The 23,317-nt window shown below is 40.6% G+C and overlaps 1 protein-coding gene across 4 annotated transcripts in view; it reads right to left on the bottom strand.

The window, feature by feature from the left end:
* Window positions 1-23,317, bottom strand: part of plrdgb (PITP-less RdgB-like protein) — a 98,511-nt gene that overhangs the window by 51,736 nt on the left and 23,458 nt on the right. For 3 of the 4 annotated variants that reach the window (XR_014609263.1, XM_084137146.1, XM_084137145.1), the window contains exons 2-5: window positions 19,781-19,876; window positions 9,585-9,689; window positions 2,220-2,290; window positions 1,918-2,138 (exon numbers count right to left, since the gene is read on the bottom strand). Coding sequence is in view for 3 of the 4 variants with exons in the window: in XM_084137146.1 (XP_083993272.1) it covers window positions 1,918-2,138; window positions 2,220-2,290; window positions 9,585-9,689; window positions 19,781-19,876 (493 nt within the window). In the remaining variant the exon portion in view is untranslated. The remainder of the gene's footprint in view (window positions 1-1,917; window positions 2,139-2,219; window positions 2,291-9,584; window positions 9,690-19,780; window positions 19,877-23,317) is intronic. The other variant, XM_084137147.1, reaches the window with a different exon arrangement.

Raw genomic sequence — 23,317 nt, 5'->3', positions numbered from 1 at the left:
GGCATGTGGCCTTATGTGCTCCTGCTCCAGTGTTTCTGACAGAGACACAATTCTGACACATTTCAACCTCTTTGTATGATGAAATTTATTTCATCATTTAATGGAAGTAAATTAACCTTTGTGGTTCTCTGGAAACAACTGAACGTTTTACATAGAAATGAAAATTTCCCCCCAGGGTTCCAAAGTCTTTAGAAGACATTTTCATTTACAAGACTCTCTGATCTGAAATGTTCGAGCAGGCAGCTTAGCATGACTCCAAAGGGCAGATCAATAGGTTCATTTAACTGTCAGTTAGAGTTGTGCATATCATTTGAGAATTTAAATGGTCAGGTAAGAGCTTGAGATTCTAAAATCTTGGCATCTGAGACAGTCAATAAAGGTTCATGGATTGGAATGGGCATCTTAAGGAATTTAACAAACAAGGTTCCATTAACAATTCTATGTTGTAGTTTTGAGTAACAAAAAGGAAGGAAGAAATGGAATTCCATTGCCAAACATTTTAGTAGAAAATCTTACAAATTCTTGTTAGGTTGATAATATACTAACAAAACTATTAATGTGTATCTTTCTACAAATTGCCATACGAACAGCCAGATTTAAAAATATTAGTCTTGAACTGTATATGTTTGATTCGCTAAAAAGAACCATCATTCGGAATCGGGAATGCTGTATGGTTTTGATTCACTAAAAGTATGAGTAATTTATATGTAACTTGGTAGGACTACACTAGTCGTGCTGTACAAGATTGACTCACTAAAAAGAATTGGCTCATCAGAATAATTTGTTGGACTACACTGGTCATGCAGCATGGTTTACTCACTAAAAAGTACCAGCTCTTAGTTTGGGAATTGGTTGGACAATATTTCTCAAGCTGTATGGTTTTGACTCACTGAGAAGAACCGTCTCATTAGAGTCAATAGGTGTGTTCGACATCGGCTGCGGCTGAATGTAACGGAGACGTGAAGTCGGACACTTTCTGCTTCCTATAGTGACGCTTGAGCTGTGTTTGCACACTTTAATACAGCGTCTGTTTGTACAAGAATAAAGTTCAATAAAGCATGCTTCAAGTTTTTATGGACACATTTCCTATACTCCAAACATGAAGCAGCACTGTGTATGTGCTCATATTTCATCAAGTCTTCTTCAAAGTATATATGTGCAAATAAGGACACTGAGCAGTATGCCTGATCATGAACGTGTTTGCATGATGAATTATTCTGATACACAGATAATGTAGACAGAAAATTCTAAGAAGAATGGACAAAAAAGTAACTGTGCCTTTATTCTTTCTGTGTTAAACTGATGTTTATCATTTGGTGTTCTCATAGACGTAATGAAAATATAATTAGAACTTTTAAATGTTCTTTCTCATTTTTCATATAGACCATATAGAAGTTTTTTAAGAATAATTTATCAAAACATATTTTATTTTTTATGATAGTTGTTAGTAGTCTCTAATGATAAGATATTTGTGAGTTTATTGTCATTATATTTTTAAAATATATTAAAGTGCCCCCAACTGTTGTTTGTTTGTTTTTTTCTCCGCTCACATTTTACTATTCATTTGTCTGCATATAGTGTGTTGCAGGTCTGTGTTTTATTGGTTGTTGTCTCCCCTCTTCCCAACTTCTACACTCCCACTTTTCCACAGCTTTCCACAGTCATTTCTTGAGTCTTTTTCAAATCTGAGGTGTGAACGACCAATGCTAAACCAGACACTTTATATGAGTAAAAATTACTAAGTGCGCCATTAAACTGTCAGGTGAAAGTCTGTAATTCTTGACAATGAAAACTCATCCAAGGCTAAACTTTAACTGAGGTAAGAGTTACCGAGCTAGCATGAGTGTTTCAGCATGAACATAATCATTACGAAGAATTAGCATATTTGGTCTTTACATTTTTGTTTCAACATCTTACTTTGAGACCAGGGAGAAGGCATCAGCACACACGGGCGTGCAAGGCACCAGTCTAACCAGCATGCTGTCTGCTGCCGCTTGGAAGTGTGCCCGAGCCACACGCTCCAACACGGACGCCAAAGTGGCAGCATCACCCGCCTTCCCTCCAGGGTCACCACCTCCAGAATCCAAGATATGACCTCCATGAATCACCAGGATGAGTAATTGTGTCCTGCATTTCCTCTGCAGGAGAGTGAAAGAGATGAAATGAGTAAAAACTGAAAGAATAATTCAATGTAATTAGAAGAGGGAATGAGGACTAACCTCCATGTCTTCCAAACCATCCACACTGCTCTGTGGCGCACATCGAGGATGCCGCAGCCTGTACAGGCTCTCTAGTGATCAATTAGAGAGAGAGAGTTGGTGCTCTGCAGTGAGGCAGCAATTTCCACCTCAAACCATCCATCTTATTGATGACTGATGGGACAGTCGTACTTCTCTAAGAAGAAGTCGTACTTCCTGTTCTCTCTTCCACAAATTGGCAAAGTGCTACTAGTTATTGCACTCTCTCACTCTTTATTTACAGATAAAGCTACGTACAATAGCATTGTGTATACATAAATTTGTACAAAGTACTTGTTTTCTTTCCTTAAATTGAATTGAAGCATATATATATATATATATATATATATATATTAAGTTATGAGTGTACTTTATAGCTTATTCAAAACTCTTTTTCTTTATTTGACCATTGTGAAAACTATTCAGGATTTAAAGGAGCTGTATGTAAGAAATGTATTTCAATTAATCATAAAATGGCCCTGATATGTCACTAGACATTAAGAAATCATGTTCATTTCAAATACTTATATCACTGACAACAGTAGTCTGGCCAGGATATTGTCATTTAAAAGTGATAGTTGCAGCCCTCAACTGATGTTGATGTTGTCATGTTGTGTTTTGGCCTGATGCCCCACCCTCCACCTATCTACCAATCACGAAGTCAGTAGTGTTTCGGCATCCGGGTTGCCAGCTTTGCTCTAGTTACCAAAGCTGCAACTACAAACGTGTTAAGTTCCTGCTGGATCCTGCAGCCTATCTGGCAACCTCGAGTCAGGGGGAGGGGGAGGGGATACACTGCTCTACAGTAATTTGAAAGTGATTGCACTTGGGTTTGGGGGGAAAGTTACAACAGCTTATCTATTTATGAAATGTTGTGTGAAATGTCTCTTTAATTGTCACTTCACATCTGTGGCTTTTAGAAACATTGTGGCATGTTGCAGAAAAGAGTATAATTGAAGTGAGGATCTGTTTTGGGATTCCTGGGATTTGTATCAAATATTAATCATTTGTAATATAAATATTCATAAAAAATATTCATAAATTGTGTAATGAAAATACAAAATAAAACTTGATTGTAAAGTCCAACTTTTTACAAATACATAAAGCTATATTGCACAGTGCATTGTTTGCTCATAATTGGAATAAGTGAGTGTGTGTGAGTTAAAAACATCCAGCATGTCACGAAAGTCCACTATGTCACCACACTATAGTTTGCAATGTAAGCTCTCTCAATTTCTCAAGTTTTCCTCCCAAGAATAACCTATAATATACTCTCTTTTGAGGACAATATTTAATTTGAACTGGTGCAGAACTGCAGGTAAAATAATATTAACTAATATTGTAATTGGCCCATTATTTAGCCTTTTCAAAGAGCACTAAATGTTTTCTGTCAGAACTCAACTGCTCTTTGCCAGTCAATGTCAACCTCACAAGGAATCACTGCTCACACTGCTAGAGGCTATGCCCAAACTGTCTCAGGATTAAAACAGCAAGACAGTCTGCATCTGTATGTGGCTCTGTGTGGGGCTGGAGAAAATGGGTATTAATGAATAATGCAAGAAACCTCCAGACAAACAAGAGAGGGTGAATAGAAAGAGACAAATAGCAGTTAGAGAGTCATTTTCCTTTAAATCTGAATGGCACTCAAAACCACAATTCAGTAATTAACATTATCAAATCTTTTTATGATTTAAATTAGAGTTCATATCCAAAGGGCTGGGTGTTTTTTCTTTATAGGTCTTTCCTTTGCTTGTAAACTTAAGCTGTTTATGTGAAGTCTTTCCCTAAGCTCCAACTCCAACATCATTTTACTGAATAACACCATTAAAAGTCATGTCAGCTCACCACTTTTTTTTTATGTGGACAAACGTACAGACAGTTTCTAATATATACATCTATTTAAGCAATATCCCACTCTCAAGAGCACTGTCAAAGTCCCTAAGCTCAGTCCACATATTTGTATTTTCGAAACTGGACAGCTATTTCTAGTCAAGCAAGTTAAAGGAGCAGCAAGTGACTTCTGAGAAACACTGTTGAAAGTGGTTCTGACCAAGCACCACAACACACTCAGCAGTAAGGGGCGTGTTCACTCATGACGGGGGAGGAGAGAGAGTGAGCAAAAGGGAGATTTGAAGAAACACTGTAGAAAAAAAGAGACGGCTGAAAGACATCACAAAAGAGGTAAGGGGTCAATGGGTGCTCTCTTTAGGGCCATTAAGAGGGGAGAAGGCGTGGTCGAGGAGGATTCAGTCTCCTGGCGCCTTTCAGGAACCTGATGACTAGGTCGTGCTTCCCCACAGACTTACCATCTACTGCATCGTGATGTGTGGCGATAGCGGAAGGTGGAGGGAGACAGCCTTTGCTCTCCCCCTTCTTGTAGGAAAGAAAGCACAACATTGATCAGGCATCTACGGGGGTCTTTACTGTAGGTAGAACACCAACGAAGAGACTCTACTTCAAAGCGTAAGCGTGCCTCGTAGAGGAGCCTCTAGCTGAAGTGATAGTGTCTACTATTGCTTGGGGTAGGCCACTTCAGTCCTCCGTGTCCTATCCAGAGACCACAAGTGGGGGTTCCAGAGGTCTGGATGCAGGATGCCAAAAGAGTGAAGAGTCAAGAGTAAGGTGCAACCATCAAGACCTGCTCCTCATCCTCCCTGACCTTTCACAGTGTCTGTGCGAGCAGGCTTATTGGGGCAAACACCTACTTGCGTAGCCCCCGAGGCCAGCTGTGTGCCAGTGGATCCGTGCTGAGGGTCCCCTCTGTCAGGGAATAAAATAACTGGCAGTGGGACGTCTCCAGAGACGCAAACCTGGCAGCCCCGAAACATTCCCAGATCAGCTGGACCATCCGGGAGTGGAGTCTCCACTCTCGCCTGGATGTGGGCTGTCGTGAGAGCTCTTCGGCTGCATGATTGAGCTCGCCAGGGATGTGAATGGCATGAAACGACCTGAGTCGCTTCTACCTCTATAGGAGGAGATGGCAGGTGACTTACGGAGAGTAGACCACCTTGACGGTTGATGTACACAACATTCAACGTGTTGATCGTTCGGACCAGCATATGCTTTCCCTCCAACAATGGCAGAAACCAGAACAGGGCCAACAGTACTGCTAGCACTCGAGACCATTGATATGCCACTGCAGTCAAGGTCCTGTCCAGGAGCCCGAGGCTGAATGCCCGTCGCATACAGCACCCCAGCCCGTAGAGGAGGAATCTGTTGAGAAAACAACACGCCTGGACACTTGTTCTATGGGAAATCCTGCCCATAGAAAAGCAAGGTCTGACCACGGGCTGAAAGAACAGTGACAGATCTGTGTGATTACCACCCGATGTGTGCTGCTCATATGACTCAAGCGGCATTACTGCAGCTGCCGTATGCCCCAGGAGACAGTGTTTCAGTGTAAACTATTTCAGTGTCCTGCCCCTGAACAAATTCAAGCAGTTTAGCACTGACTAGGCGTGCTCATTCGTGAGATGCAGTCATGTCGACAGAGTTCAACTACATACCAAGAAAAGAGATTCTCTGCACGAGGGAGAGTTTGCTCTTTTCCCACTGGACCTGAAGCACCAGGTGGCTGGTCAGCCTGGGAGCTGGGTGAGTCGAGAAAGCGAACTTTGTTGACTTCCTTCATCTCGGCCAGGTTCAGCCAGAGATAGTGCTCTTGGACTGCTAGTGTGGACATCGTCTGCCCAAGGTACCGCGCAGTGACTCTGAGGGTGAGGTCCATCGCTGTGTGCATCTCCTGCATTAACTATGTGTCAGAACTACCTTCGTGTAGCTCTTTTAGTGCTTTGGCCTGATATACCTACAGGAGGGCCATAGCATGCAGGGCGGAGGCGGCCTGTCCAGCAGCACTGTAAGAGAACGTACAGGCCTTGGATGGGAGACGCGGGCGACCCAGCCAGGTGGCAGCATTTTGTGGGCATAACTGCACCTCAACTGCACGCTCCACCTGGGGGATCTCCACATACCCTTTGGCCACCCCACCATCAAGGGTAGTGAGAGCGGAGAAGACATTGAACTGGCTTCTGACAGAAAAAAAAGGTGCCTTCCTTTGTGACCTCCTCATGCACGGGAAGAAAGCGACCAGAGCGGGACGCTGCTGTTCGGCATGCCCCACCCTGAGAAACCAATCATCCAGCCATGAGTGTTCGGGATATGGTGAAGGGTTTCACTTGAGCCCGACGCTCGTGGCGGCCAAGGAAAGCATGGCAGCGAAAAGCGAAAAAGCGAAAGCTTAATGTCTGAGTTTGCACAATGCCTTCTATACCTGGCCCGTGGGGAGTGGCTTGCGATGCAAATCTCACATTGGCTCGTTTTGTTACCACTCAAATGTGATTGGGCTCTCAGGCGATATCCCAATTCATCAGTTTAGTTCTGACGCAACATTGAACGTGACTGACAGATAGGGAAATGCCAAGTAGGCCAAGATGTGTGTACATCAGGGGTCTACTTGTTGTCACACCTTTAGTACGGTGGGGGAAGTTTAGTACAATCTTCTGATTGGTCAGTTTGAATGTCTCACATTTGGGTCTCAGTCTCATTGTAAATGAAGGAATAAAAAAAGATTGTAAATGTTGTTCTTGAGGCACTCTTTCTTTGCCTCCTCTTTTCTTTGTCTCTTCTTCTTGGAGGGCTTTGCTCTTCCTCTCTGAGCTCTGCCTTCCATCTCTCCTTCTATCTCTCCTTCTCTCTACACTCTCTCTCTCTTGCTCACTCTCTCTCTCTCTATCTCTAAGGTAACATTTTACATATATTCTGGGTACAATTAATGGAAAATGATTTTATCATCTCATTCATCTATTTTGTAACTATTTCAAGTGTAACCATAACCAGATATTGTTATTAAAACCCTTTCAATTACAAATGATGTGCTAATCGCTTTGATTCGGTATTAACATCAATGTGCTACCTATTGCAATACAATATCGTCACACTATAGCAATGCTCTCCAAAATATTTTGCTATTATAACTGCGCTTATTTCCGTCGTTGGTATACGTAGAAGTGGGTGGTAATAGACAAGAAATGTACAGTTTTATACCATCTTGCTTATAACATTTCTTTAGTCATTCAGCAATCCTGCAGCTTGAACCGTAGTGAAGGTGAGTAACATTGGTTTTGCTATGTTTTTACATATACATATATCTTGATTCTGTAAAAACATAGTAAAACTAATAGCAAAACCAATGACAGTTTTGAGTGTCATTGTTTGTCTGGAGCTGGTGTGTTGCTTGCGACTAACAACAAACTCTTGCTTGTATCACTCGTGTACTATATGTTCATATGCTGTTCTTCCTTGCCATTCTTTCGTCATCTTCGCTTTATTTTTTGCAAAGCATTATTTTGCTTCAGCTATGATAAAGAGACATCCACTCTTGCATTGCGTGTTTGTGCACTTTGGGGGTGGAGCAATGAAGGGATGGGTATGTTTGTATTGATTTCAAATATCAGTGTATCTCTGAAATCGCGTACTCTAACTTTAAGCTTCTCTATTTGAATTGGGAAAGACCAAAACTTCTGTAACTATTTATCAAAATTGGACAACAATTATGTAATACAGTATATTATGCGTTTTAAGCTCAACTCACACTAAAAAGAGAGAAAATCTTTCAGACTGGTGCAGCTAATGCGCAGCCGTGGTAATATTCAGACCAAAGATTATGAGTGTTATATTGCTTGTTTACAATAACTTAATAAACAAGAAGGTTGAGTAACTTAATCAGTGTTTATGGATGAATCGGTTGAGTGAATGATTCAAATGACTCAATCATAAACTTGTCGCCACCTACTTTACTGAATAAACTCTCTACCACTATAGACTAACTACTTTTGCACAACAGAACATAAATACAGTCTAAATAGCAAATTTAATATCAACACTTGACTCAAAGTAAACTTTACTCTAGTTTGTACAGTTTTATCTGCTTGTTTGGTACATCATAAATTATAGTCACAGTTCATTTGTAAAATTAGTTATAATTACATTTATTCTAGCTCTGGAGGAGATGGTTTCACATTTGTGATTTTACATTTCACCTGCAGTGATGGCCTGATGAAGACTGCTGGAGATGTAAATGAGCTTGTTTAATAATAACAGTATAATAGCACTGGAGAAATCAGGATCAAAACAACAGCCTGAGCACACACACACATTCAGTAAGCATAATGAAGATGTCAGATATTATCCATCGGGAAAAAGAAGCTGAAAAATGCATTGTCTGTGCTATTTATGGAATCACAGGGTATGCAAAAACAGGGGTTGCAACATATTCGATGCATGGGCCAACACGAGGAGGTGTGCCAAAATTTTTGTCTGTGTTATTGTGTCTGTGGGTTGGTGGGGCTAAAGTTTGTGTCACAAACTTGGCCAAATAATTGGGTAGTTCTTGACCTGATCAAGTCTCATTCTGTTTATTTTTCAGAACTTGTATTGGTTATGTCCCAGTGCTCAAATGTGATCCACAGCTTTTCCACTCTCATTCGCTTCAGTGCAATACTCATTCATTAGTGAGAGGTCACTGGTGTTTTCTTAAGCCTACTGTGCTCAGGTGTGTTTTTATTCACAGTATAATTGAACGGAAATGTGGGTTCTCATGCTGTATGGATGGAGACCTTTTTCCACAAGTGAGAATAAAAATGAATCTCTCAAGACCCTGTTTTCTCACATCTCAACACAACTAAACCAAACACTGCTGTTGAACTCATTGTTTGTGGCTGACAAACTCTATCAGTCGCTCGATCATGCTGCATGAGGTCTTATTGGTCTTGGTATGACTGTTTCGCAGTCTGATGAAACACATTTTTCTAAAATGAGTGTCAAAAAGTGAGCTGCCTATTTCTCCTCGTCCTCATTTAAAAGTAGCTGTCGTGCGGCATTACAGAAACTCTAATTCTCCCATGCAGCATTAGGGTGTCTCTCTAAAGGGAGTTAATTTTGCACAAGAGTTATATAGTGCTGTAGAGTCACTGAATGTCCTGAGGTATTAATACGGCTTAGAGAAGCAAAACAGTGATTACGCTGCATCTGTAGCATTAGTCACTGTTGATTCTCCCTTCACTGAAATTCCACACTTTAAGTTAGACACTAAACAAGCTGTTTGCAATGTAAACTGCTGTTTAGGGTAAAGTAAACTAATTAGGGAGGAGCAGCATTTAGATTATCCACGGTTTTCACAGCAATTTTACTTGTCAGTTGAAATGTATTAAAATGAATGAGCCATAAAATAACATCATCAAGCAACTCCTGGTAAATTCAGCCTTAAAGAACCTTAAAGGATTAATATAATGAGTTCATGATACAAAAACATGTAGGAGAGATGTCTTCAGGAGACCCTGGTGGTTTTACCTCTGGAGTGCTCCAGGTGTCCCAGTGTTTCAATCTGCTCCACCAGGTCATTGGAGTTCCACTGGCTCATTTCCAGGAGTAAGGCCGTCTTCCCCTCCATACCATCTGCGGATCAGCAGGACGTGAGAAGCCATTCAATACAATGAAGAAAATTAGAGTCTATAATATAATATAATATAATATAATATAATATAATATAATATAATATAATATAATATAATATAATATAATATAATATAATATAATATAATATAATATAATATAATATAATATAATATAATAACCCGAGGCGAGTGGCATCTTAGTTTAGCCTAAACAAGGGTCACACCTTTAGCCTCATTTACCCATGTAGGAGGGGACGTTCTCGCGACCTTGCGCAACGTTCCCTAAAAGTTCTCTAAAGGTGACGTAAATCCTGAACCTTTACAGAACATTATGGACATTCCTAAAGCATCCTCTTTTGGTTATGAAAGTGCTGCAGTTCAAGGTTCCTTATATGACTTTAGGGGGATGTTCCATTTTGGTTATTTTATGGTCACATAAGAATGTTACAAAGAGGACATTTGGGACGTTAACAGAATGTTCCCACATGGTCCTCTGTTGGTCATATAATAAAGTTCTCATAAAAAACAACATATTTATTACAAAGACATTTATTTTTAAAAAAAAAATAAACTTTGTCTTATTTTTATTTACACATTTTAAAATTCATATGTACAATATCTTAATTTTGTTTCTTGTAGGTATTTATAATAATTTATAATAATAAAAACAATGTTATTATTAGGGATGTCACAATACCAAAATTCCAGTAGTCTGTACCAATACCATTACAATTTTACAGTATGTATATGTATATAATGTATAATAACATTCTTATGAAAATACACGAAATGGCTTGAAAAACACACATAAAACATACATTGTCACATTTGTGTGTTTATTTCATGTCTCATCATTCAAAATGTTTTTTATCTGCTTTATATTCAGCTACAGTGATAGCTGGATGCCTTTGTCCATATAAGGGAATTCTTGTAACCTCATAAAATATTATTATTTCTATGAGTCTTGAACTTTCTTGCGCGAGGGCGCCTCCGGCTACCAGCATGAATGAAGCACACATTACATGAGAGTTTTTAACGCTCCATAATCCTTACATCATCCTGTTTATATATATATAAATATACACATGTGTAAGTTTCAGACCCTATTTTAAAGTGCTTTAAGCTTCACATTTGACAATAGCCATTCACTCACATAGACTTTAGGATTTTGCTTTCTGTAGCCATTTTTAGAAGTGTATAGGTCTGTGTATAAGACCACAATTTGGTTTCAAATCATCCGTTATATTGAAATATGGGCTTCTTTTATTAAATAATGACTATATAGGCTATATATAGACTATATATAGGCCATGTCTTTATGAAGTCCCTAACACAGAGGCAAGAGAAAAAATGCTCTTGGGGAATCATTTAAAAGAGGTTTGGTACAACACACAGAGACAAAATGACAAAAAAAAAAAATAATCATGGAGCCAAAAATAGACCACTGAGATAGCAGGGAGCAGGCAGGGAAGAAGAAGAGGCTGTGGAATACGTTGATAAGAAAGTAATGAAGATGGATCACACTCTCTGTGTTTTCCTCCGGCTGTAAATTAGCCAGTTTTTAAGGATGAACTCTGTCTATAAAGTCTAAACTTTATTTTGCTCATATCAGTCAGTCATTAGTATGCAGGACATGGGGTTGTTCTCTTGCCATCTGCAACTACAGCATTAGCCAGTTTCATTACTGCCAATTAGAGGATTATTCATGTTTGAATGAATATAAGATGTTGCTTCCAAGGCACCAAAATGTGCTAAAAAAGGGGAAATAATAGAATGCCACCAGTAACTGCAATATGGAGCAATATGGCCATGCTAATATTCAAATAATGATTATTTGAATGATTATTTTGATAATTAATTAATTCGTGAAAAAATACAAAACTCAATACTTTTAATCCATTATTAAAAAAATAAATCCACATTCTGCCCAATGTTCACTGGGCCTACGCTCATTCACTGAAGTCTGTGAAGTTTAGCGGAGAATTGCTTAATGTCTGGACAAGGCTTGTGTGCAAAATGGAATAATCTTTCTAACATTTACAGGAATACAACCGTAAAATGGGAGTTATGTGCTGGGAAAATAATTCTCAGATGCATTTAAAGGACATGTATCCACCTGACAAGGCCATCCACGTTAAAATATATGCTTTTGTCTGAAGCGTTTAATGTTTGTTTGAAGCATTCCTTATGTTTAGGATAACTTCCTGCAGCACACTATGTGTTATCTGCTATTTTCCAGAAGCGTTTTGTCCCCAGAAATGCTACACACTACTGTAAAGGTATGTAATTGGGCAATGTTTTCAGTGCACGGCGCTAGACGCGATTAATCAATAATCAAATTTGTTGTTTTTGATTATCGATTAGTTGTTGCAGCACTAAAATTCACTACATCACAACTGATATTAAGTTTGATATTAAGTGAAGTTCACATCGAAATTTCGGGATGAGTGAACACATCTACAGTAATCTTTCAATTAACTGCTGGATTATATATATACGCAGCCGCTCACCTTGCTCTGGCATCAGCTGTTTTGGCATCCCTACACCTCCCAAACTCCCCAACTCCACCAAAATAATTTAGGCATCTTGATACCATACTCATCATCAAAGCATTAGTAGTCCCACTGGGGGGTATATCTAAGCTCGAGTTGAAGCTGCTTTCTCGGGCCCCTCCACTGCGGACAGCAAGCCAAATGCGTTTAACCTTATTAGCTTAAAGATTATATGGGCAAACAAACTTGTGAAATTTTATTTTATTTTTTAAACAGTTAATATCAAGTAACTCACATTTCAGGTAAAATTTGGCAGTTGATTCATGTTTTTCTCTGCTAATGAAAACAGAACCACAGAATCCAAAGCATTAGCGCACCAACTGGAATAGAGCAAAGCAAAGTGACATCAATTTCTGGATAGTGGAGCGTCCCAGTGCAGTTGGACTGCTCAGCCAATTAAATTTGAGGACCAGAACCAATGTTTTGTTAAATGTATTGTTTCAGTGTTTGATGTACAATTAATTAAGAAAGACTGAGCTGTAATGCCTTGAGGCTCTGGGAAGAAGCATGGCTATTTAATCAGAAAAGCATCAGTAGGAATGCTCTTCCCTCCAGAAGCAACTTGGAGATGGTGAGTGTTTGTGTCCATGGGGCAGATTGTGTGTCTGAGTTTGTGGAAAAGGCCATTTCGAAGAAGGCTAGCCTACTTTAGTCAGATGCAATGATCATATGGCTGTGTGTGTAAAGTCTGTGTTTAAATGTAACAAATAATTGTGCCTACATCATGCATTGTGCCATTAGTTCCATTCAAAGCCATGCAACTATGGACAACAACATACAGTCACCCATAAATTTAGACATTGCAATTTCTACGAAATAAGGCTTTTTATGTTGCTACCATTTTCATACTGAACAATACTGCTGATTTGTTAAGGGTTTGTGAGTTCCCCCACATGAATAAATTATATGGTTACTGTTTTTCTCCCCTTTTTGATTTTATCTTAATTTTGTGTATTTAAAAAAAAAAAAAGAGCTTTCTGTTACAATGAAATATTTTTAATGTTGCAATATCTAAGACAAATATATATATAAAAAAGTCATTTAAACAAGTTAAAGAAAAGAGCAAATGAAAGATTCCTCAGTTGCTAATTGAAAATCTGTAGTTGCTATGACAAGATACACTGTAAAAAATGATCGTAATTTTAACGGTAAAAGACTGTAAAAATGCTACAGTGAAAAACTGTTAATTGGTTAACAGAAAGTTTCTGTACTATATACGGTAAATAACTGTGATAGATCTAACGGTACATTTAATGTAATTTTACTGTAACATACCGTTAAATTTACAGTTTTTGAAAGTGAAAAAACAACTCATTGTATAATTTACAGTGAAAAACCGTAAATTGACATTCCCACAATTCCCTGTGACACTTCACATTTGATGTATTTTTGTTGAAATAACTATGTTTGTTTCTTCATAGTTTTCTTCGTTTTTTCTAATCAGTTATGTACATTAGGGGTTTATGTTACATTTAATGTTGTTAAATTAATGTTTATTGCATTTTTAAAATTTCATGTGTTACCATGATGGTGTTTAATGTTTGTGTGAATGACACTGTGCAGCTTCTATATATATTAGTATTAACTTTCTTGTGGAAGAACTGCTTGTGATGAGCTTTGATTGATCATGTGACTCTCATCACTGCTGTGATTGGTGGTTATCAGTGTACAAAACAGATATTAATACTTCAATAGGACGGTAAATTAACTTTATATCATATTACTGAAATTTACTGTTATATTTACTGGATTATACTGTAAAATTGACATGTTGTTCAGAATAGCACGTACATTTTACAGTTTAAACCAGTAAATATAACAGAACTCCAGTGTGTTATATGCTGGTTTAAACTGTAAAATGTACATGTTATTCGGTAAAAGCAATTACTGTTTTGTTGTATATTTTACGGAATTGTTCTGGTAACCCCAGCTGCCAGTTTTTTTCCGTAAAAACTACAGAATTTTTTTTACAGTGTATTTTTTAACATTTAGTGAACAAACAAATCCAATTTGGCTACAGTTATTAAATTTAAACTCAAAGATAATTGTGTTGCCTTCAATCTAGTGCAAAGCTAAACATTGCATTATATTTTTACAGTGCATGTGTTTGCATCTTAATAAAGGGCAAGGTGTGGAAAGATAGATACAGAGAGATACAGATGGAAAGATAAAAAATGGAGTGATGGCGTGTAGGTGGGTACATGAAGAAAATGAATGCAGAAAGGCCATCTGAATATTTGCAAGAGCATCACAAGCCTGCAGCATCCAATGGAGAAGCTCTGTTATCATGGCAATTCTCTTATACAGATTTAGTCTTGACAACTTGATGGCTAGCTTAAGAACATTTTGCCAACAACTTGTTCAGAGAATCAATATTTTGAGAAAAATGACAGGCAAAATTACAGGCAAGAATGGCAAATGAAGGGCCAGGACAGAGAAAAACAAAACAAGAAAAGGAAATGAGACAAGCTCCGGCAAGAAACTGAGAAAGCAAAACAAAACAAACCTCTGGGCAGACACACTGAATCAGCATACTAATGTGAAAATATAATGATATCAGGTTGGCATGTTTTTGTCATTCACTGAGCGCCAAATCATTAATTATGTGTTTGACAAGTACAAACTGAATAATGGGATGTAACAGATGATTTTTCTTAAAGGAAGAGTTCACCTAAATAATCTGTCATTATTTACCTGTCATTTAAAACAAGTGTGGGTATTGGGACAGCCCCATTTTGTTCAAACTGGTTTTGTAAAGTGGATCGACCAATTCATTGTAAAAAATAAAAATAAAAAAAATAATATAAAATTAATAATAATAATTCTGATTCTGATTTGTAACCCACTGCAACGGATTTATTTAGTTAGTGAGTTTGAACCGGCTCATTGAAACAAATCATTCCAATTTGTAAACAAATCATTCACACTGGTTTTATGAAGCAGATCAACTGTTTCATTATAAATATCTGTTTCATTGTAAATACCCCCCCCCCGACTCGAGGTTGCCAAATAGGCTGCAGGATCCAGCAGGAACGTAGGCTGCTACAAGGAGCTTCCAATGGCCAGTGATGAGTCCTACACGGTAAGTTTTTTTTCTGTTAATTATGTTTATGCTTCATGAGAGATGTTTTGCGTATTTCGGATTCATAACGAGGTCTTTTAGGTTTCGTAACGTTAGACATTTTTTATCCGACACGTTTGTAGCTGCAGCTGTGGTAACTAGAGCAGAGCTGGCAACCCGGATGCCGAAACACTACTGACTTTGTGATTGGTAGATAGGTGGAGGGTGGGGCATCAGGCCAAAACACAACATGACAACATCAACATCAGTTGAGGGCTGCAACTTCACTTTTAAATGACAATATCCTGGCCGTACTACTGTTGTCAGTGATATAAGTATTTGAAATGAACATGATTTCTTAATGTCTAGTGACATATCAGGGCCATTTTATGATTAATTGAAATACATTTCTTACATACGGTTCCTTTAATAACCAATTACATTTTGTTCTGTTTCTCACACAAAGCTATCATCGTCAGAAGACTTTTTAAAGTAGTGTACAATTCATGTGGACTACTTTTAGTTATGCAGGTTTGGAATGACATGATGGTGAGTAAAAGATGGCAGAATATTCCTTTGTGGGTGATCCAATCATTTAACGTTCCTATCAAACAGTTTCAAGCACCAAATCATGATCATACAGAGATGCAACTTGACTATTGACCAGAGAGAGGAGGCTAATTGGCATTCAAGCATCATCCTTATTTAACTTAATACCTGCTGGCAGCATTCAGCACAGTCTGACAAGGGTTGCAGTAATAAATGGGTACAGTTTCAATGGCTGTGTGCCCACAGCATCCTATCTAGATAACAGTATGATGCAGACAAATGGGGGGCCCTGCTTTTCAGCCCTTTACTGATGAGTTCCTTAAATATTTAGGCCAACTTCCACATTATACTGTAGCACCGGAATGCTGTAGGTGTGGGATGTGAAATCAAAAGCAGAATAAAATACATGTAAAACCTTCTACTCTAGATGTAAAAATGTAATGTATTGCATTCTGCATTCTTACCGTGCGCAAGAAATATTAAAACTGCTACCCTGTTCATGACCTTGTCATGTATTATTTCCATTCACAACTTTCAAATAAACGAAATAAATGAGGAACGTGGAAAGTTATGCAGGGCTCCAAATGCTTCATTTCCACAAACCTTTTACATATGCTACGATTCTGAACTCCCCAATTGATTCTGTAGAGATTACAGCCATAATCACTCACGGGTACTTCACATTCGATAGCAACCTAGCCTAATACCTGTAAGACAAGACAGGGAAGCGAACGAAATACGGTAGTGCCTTTAGGGCCTTTATTACTACTGGGATTAACAAGAGGACCATTTGCCCATAAAAAATTCACACAAACGCTACTTGAGAGTGCTCGATGCTTGAAAAATACCAGTGGGCAATTTGCACCTCATGAATAACTGAATTGAACCAATTATAATCCTGCTGGTTGCTACCCAACAGACACAACAAATGACATCAACATATGCAAGGGAGTCATCATTAAGTTGTCCGGCATTACTTCAGAATTTCATTGCGAAATGGTTTTAAAGAACCTGAGGGAATAACTCTAATTTTTAAAAATGTAAATCTGAGCCTGAATACCATGCTCACATTTTTGCATAAGTACAACTGATTTAAATGTGTTTCACATTTGTATGTCCTTGTGGACCGTAACACCAGTCTGCGTGTGTGTTGTTTGTGATGTATTACTTTAGCCTTTTCTTTAACCTGTGTTGTGACTGGCTGTCAAGTCAAAGAAAGATCGCAATGGATCAGCCGTCATTAATTTCTTTGCAAATGAAATGGAGTTTCTACAACCTCAGATACATCTACATGGTGATGTCAAATCCATCCTATAATAAAGGACATGGAATTTGATTCATTAAAAATGGTATTTGAGAGGCTCTTGCTCCATTTAGGTTTGACTTGTGGTGTGTTTTCATTTAAAGTCTGTAGATAAGTGGCTCCTCCAGAATATCCCCTCAGTTCAATGTTTGTAAGCCACATAGCCTTCAGAAATAGCTTGATAGTCTCCTCAGTCTTGTTTTGTTTGAGCTGTGTGCTGTCTTAAAGGTGGGGTATGTAATTCTCTTTTTTGGCCATTTTTTCAAAATCACTCGAAATCCTATTCCTAACCCCCTTACAGCCACTGAGTCAGGCCCGGTTCTACGGGGGTGCTTGAGGGTGCTAAGCACCCTCAAATAAAAGTGAAAGCACCCTCAGATGAAAAATTATTAATAGCACACATAAACGAGATTTTGCCGAAAATAAAACACAGACGGATTTCACACTCTTGCCTATAATAGTATAGCCTACACAAAATAAATAAATTAATAAAATTAAACAAATATATATATATTAAATAAATTATTTCGTTATGCTTTCATGTTTAATGCATTGTAGTTGTCCTTTCGTGATCGCGATACGCAAAAGGTGAAGCTGTCTCTTTAATTGCCCACTTTGCTTGCGTGCGTGCTTCCCGCTCAGAAATTTTGTTAGCTGACTTTCTGAGACAGGGCTTTAGGTAACGTTATGTGTGTTGTGTAACGTTAAGCTAGCGCAGCTTCTTGGTCTTTTGCTGTCAATTGTTTTGAACTGCTTGTCGTTGTTATTGGAGTTGTCATAAAGAATATAGCAGCAATACCTTGGTGTAATAACGTTACTGCAGCAGTGCTTTATCAATATGTTTATGCATAACGCTAACAATGAATGACTGATTGGGTGTTGATGTGTTGTCATGGTTGTCATATTGTACAGACCCGGCATTCAGCGCTAGTGCATTATGGGTAATTGTTTGTTGGGAGTTGATTTATGCGTTATTACAGCAATATGGTTGGGGTTTGTGTTAGTAAAGTTATGTGTGTTTATGTTCAAGTTAGGTTGGATGTTCTTGGTACATTTTCTGCCTTGTTATGTAAAAATGTGTCTCTCACAGTCATGGAGAGAGACGTGTGTAAGGCAGTGACTTTTGGCCATTCTAGGCGTGTTCTTGAAGTTGAAGCCGGTTACATCAAGGGTATCACCACAGTGTAAGTAGGCTATGTGTGGCATGTTTTAATGTTTTGCAAAGTGAAGATTGCTGCTTGTTTACATGCTATTCTATAATTTACTGCCAGATCGTATATTGTTTAACATAACAGCAATTACAGTAGTATTGTTGTATACAACATCCCCAATTTTGAGATACTATGTTTCAGACTGATGACTGAGCTATTTCCTACGATTATGTAAGCAGCACCCTCACTATATTCAGAAGCACCCTCAGTGATTTGGTTCTAGAACCGGGCCTGCACTGAGTTAGAAGCACTGAAATGAAAATTAAGCAATTTAATCATCTGTGGAATGGGCAGGACTCGAAAAACTCCAGCCAATCATTTCCAAGACCACCTAGAATCATTGGACAGTAAGTGGGTCAATCAAACGGTCGTACCATACCCCCCTCCCCCCATCTCCCTCATGTTCTTTGAATGGGTGGAGTCAAAGGAAAGAAGGTAGGACCATTTGAGTTGTGTATTTTCAAAATCTGCCGGCCGTTTTGCAAATCACATACCCCACCTTTAATTCCATAAGGGATTTCAGCTACTTTTAGGGGGATTTTGTGTACATCGCACACTTCAAACAAACCCTGTTGAATGCTCCAAATGCTATTTGCACTTCACACACAATTTATGATTTGCAGACATATAATTATTATACACCAAAAGCTTTGCAGTTCCAATGAAAATCCCTGTAATTCAACTGACTGACAGTTGTTTTGAGTCTTTTCTTCTCCAGCAACTTAAAGTCCCCCTGCAGTCAACAATTTTTGATAATCAAAATGACATATTTAAACGTTTTAAACGGACTAGATGTATACGTGACAACAACGTTGGACACATAACGGAAATTAATATAATTAGCCTTTTGCTTGACTACTCTATCAAACAGCTAATAATGTGTTACTAACGTTTCACATGTTCGCATTCGCCAGCTCAGAGCCTGACAGCCGCCTTTTAAAAGTCAGTATCCTTAGAAACGCTTTGAACATCAAGTCAGTGGAGAAATAATAATTGTGGATAATTGACCAGCTATATTGCCATATGCACCCGGTTTTTCCTGTCTATTCCTAAAGGTGTTCTTGTGCTCATCGTGTTAAAATGCCCACAGAGCAAAACAACATTTGCTGCAGGCAAAAGCCCCGCATGTTTGACGGGATTGGTTACTTGTTTGTGACAGTAGGAAACAGGGGAAGGTTCAAGGTTCAAGTGTCTTTGGTTCACTGCAGTTTTAATGAGAAAATACTCAGCAACTGTGTTGACCTATGAATTTGCACATGGTTTGTCTTAAAGCATATTAAAAACCCCACATAGACATATAAACAACATTAAAAACTTGATTTTCACCACTTGATACAATCACTTCAAAGTGAGTTTCCTAGAAGGACCAGCACTTTTCACTAATAAATATTAATCAGGAACAAGATCAACTCTTACCCCGGGCGTCAAAAAACTCCTCGTCAGAGCTTTCAACGGATTCCTGGGCAATGTTCTGGAGTCTCCAGTGGGAGGCGCTATGTTTTCGAGAGGGCACTAGAAAACAAAAGAGATCAACATTTACCACAAATCACATCATGGGCCCTATTTTAACGATCTGAAACGCAAGTGTCAAAGCTCAAAGCGCAAGTAACTTTGTGGGCGGGTCTTGGCGCTGTTGCTATTTCCCTTTCAAGGGAACTCGCGTTGCGTCGAGTTTGACGCTATGGGAACGCTTTGCGTGATGACGTCTTGAAGCACATGTAAAATCAGTCCAATGGTGTGGCGGAACGTCAGAGGCGGGTGACGTCACGTACCAGGAAGCTATAAAAGCCGGCCCGAAACAGAAAACGAAAGCTTTCTGAGTCTTCAGTTGCGCTCTGTGTGAAATCTGTCTGTATATTTGGTGTTGTCTGTCTATATCATATATATATATATTCAGTATGGCGAGCGAGCAGCAGTTTAGAGTGTGTGTCCATCCCTGCCCGCGTTATTTAACGGGAGGTGACACACACACTCTTTGTGTTGTTTGTTTGGGAGAGGAGCATGCCCAGTCAGCACTCGAGGGTGGTGACTGTGTGCATTGCTGTGCGCTTCCATTGCGTACGCTCCGATCCCGCTTGGCTCGGTTCAATCCCGACCACGCTCTCCAGGGCTCGGGTCCCGCCGCTGCCGAGGCACGGCGTCGATCTCAGACCTGGGGTTCACAGATGGATTTATCAGTGGATGTTGAGACGGGCTCTGCCTTATCTCAGCATCCGTCTGATAGATCCAGTGCCTCTTATCAGGGTGTGGAAGCACGCGCTGCGGTTTCTTCCCCCCCGATAGAGGTACCAGTACTGCAACTATCCAGCTCTGAGGAGTTGGATGTTGTGAGTATTGTAGCTGAGTCTGAGGATTCGCCACCTCAGTCTCATGCGTTTGAGGAACTGCTCGATGTCATTACTAGAGCTGTTGACAGACTGTCTATTGAGTGGCCAGAAGATAGGCAGGACGTTCGTTCGAAAAGTAAGCTCGACGAACGCTTCCTGCCATCTCGTGCGCAGCCCCAGCGCAGGAGCCTGCCGTTTTTCCCCGATCTCCACACCGAGGTGTCGAGATCGTGGGCGAAACCAGTGTCATATCGAGTGTATACTGCACAAACATCACACTATTCATCCATTCACAATTATAAAGAGCATGGTTATGGGGAGATGCCGAAGGTGGAAGAGACGCTCGCAAGCTATCTCTCTCCAGCAACGGCATCTTCTCTGAAGGCTCCTGCACTTCCATCCAAGCCAGTAAAAGTTACTTCTTCCCTGGTTCATAAAGCTTATGCCGCCGCCGGTCAAGCTGCAGCGTGTTTACATACAATGTCCATAATGCAGGCTTACCAGGCTGAGTTATTGGGTGATTTTGAGGAGGGCGGGGGTATTAGTGCTGATACGGTGTCTGAACTGCGTAGAGCCACGGATTTGTCTCTCAGGGCCACCAAGGAGACGGCTAAATCCATCGGCCGCTCTATGGCAGCCCTGGTGGCCACTGAGAGGCATCTGTGGCTCAACTTAAGTAACATAAAGGACAAAGAAAAACATGTTCTTTTAGATGCACCAGTATCCACGCAAGGGTTATTTGGAGACGCAGTTAATAGTGCTGTAGCGAAGTCACAAGAAGCTTCAAAACAGGCAGCTGCACTTCAGAAACTTCTCCCCCGCCGTTCTTTCTATGAGGCTGCTGAGCGGGAGCAGCCTCATTCCTCTAAAAAGAGTGCTGAGCACCGCGCCACTCAGAAACAGAGCGTTTCCTCCCGTGCTCCCCCACAAAAATCTCGGGGACACGGAGGGCACTCTCAAACCCAGCAGTCTTCGAGGGGTAAAACGGATCTGCGGACCGTTATTACCGCCAAGAAGGCTGCTGGGAAAAAGTCCTGATGTCTGAGGGCTCAGGACAAATGAGGGTAGTCCCCCCGAAGCAGAGCGGTTAACACCTCTTTTCACGGTGCCCGTCTCTCTTCGGTGCCCTCAGGGGACCGTTCTGCCAACCCTGCCGCCTCCGGCGTTACAGGGCGCAGCGGTCTCCGGCGAGCACATATCTCAAGGTCCACCCGGAAACGTAGTGGCCTCGGGATGCCCGCCCCCTCTGAGGAGGGTGCTAGAGCAGTCTGTTTGGTCATTCCCTGCCGGTGCGCCGTTACAGGGCGACGAACCGACTGCTCAACAGCAGGAGAAAAATACGGTGCCGTCTCTCTTCGGTGCCCTCAGGGGACCGTTCTGCCAACCCTGCCGCCTCCGGTGTTACAGGGCGCAGCGGTCTCCGGCGAGCACATATCTCAAGGTCCACCCGGAAACGTAGTGGCCTCGGGATGCCCGCCCCCTCTGAGGAGGGTGCTAGAGCAGTCTGTTTGGTCGTTCCCTGCCGGTGCGCCGTTACAGGGCGACGAACCGACTACTCAACAGCAACAAAATCCAGAAACCAGTCTCGAGAGACTGGTACCTCTAGTAGAATCTTTGACAGCGTGGAAGCTACTGTCAAATGTTTCTCATTGGGTCCTGCAGACCGTGGAAAAAGGGTATTAGATACAATTCTGGTAACGCCCACCGCGGTTTATGGGGGTCCTGCCCACAATGGTGGGCCCCGAGCAGGTTCTGGTTATGGAACAGGAAGTAAACACTCTGTTAGAGAAAGGGGCCATAGAATATGTACCTCCCTCCAACAGGGAAACCGGGTTTTACAGCCGGTACTTCATAGTTCCAAAGTAGGACGGGGGATTGCGTCCCATTTTAGGTCTTCGAGTTGTCATGCAGCTCAAGTTCAAAATGTTAACATTGAGACAATCGTGCCACAGATTAGTCCGAGGACTGGTTTGTCACGATAGACCTCAAGGACGCATATTTCCATCCGTCCGTGTCATTGGAAGTTCCTGAGGTTTGCTTTCGGGGGCAAAGCATACCAATATCGAGTTCTTCCATTCGGCCTGGCTTTATCACCCCGCACTTTCACCAAATGCGTGGATGCAGCTCTGGCGCCTCTGCGCCTCCGGGGTATTCGCATCACGAACTACATCGACGATTGGTTGATTTTAGCTCAGTCGCATTAGATGGCGGTTCAACATCGAGATGTTGTTCTCGCCCATATGAAAGAGTTGGGGTTACGGCTGAACGCCAAGAAGAGTGTGCTTCTCTATTTTAGAGGACCACTTTTTTAGGCGTGGTTTGGGATTCAGTGTCGATGCAGGCGCGCCTGTCATCGCCACGCTTCGATCCTGGCAGCTGTGAGAAGTGTAAAGCTAGGCCAGCTACTCACTGTCAAACAGTTCCAGAGACTGTTGGGTCTCATGGCAGCAGCTTCCAACGGGATACCTTTTGGACTGCTGCACATGAGGCCCCTGCAGTGGTGGCTCAGGACCAGAGGGTTTTTCCCCGAGGGGCAACCCATTTCGCACAATCAAGGTCACACGGTGATGCCTACGTGCCTTGGTTATGTGGAAGAAACCTTGGTTCCTGTCCCAGGGCCCAGTGC

The sequence above is a fragment of the Abramis brama genome, assembly GCF_963993115.1.
Source record: "Abramis brama genome assembly, chromosome: 15".
Taxonomy (NCBI): domain Eukaryota; kingdom Metazoa; phylum Chordata; class Actinopteri; order Cypriniformes; family Leuciscidae; genus Abramis; species Abramis brama.
This window is presented reverse-complemented; position numbering and strand designations above follow the sequence as displayed.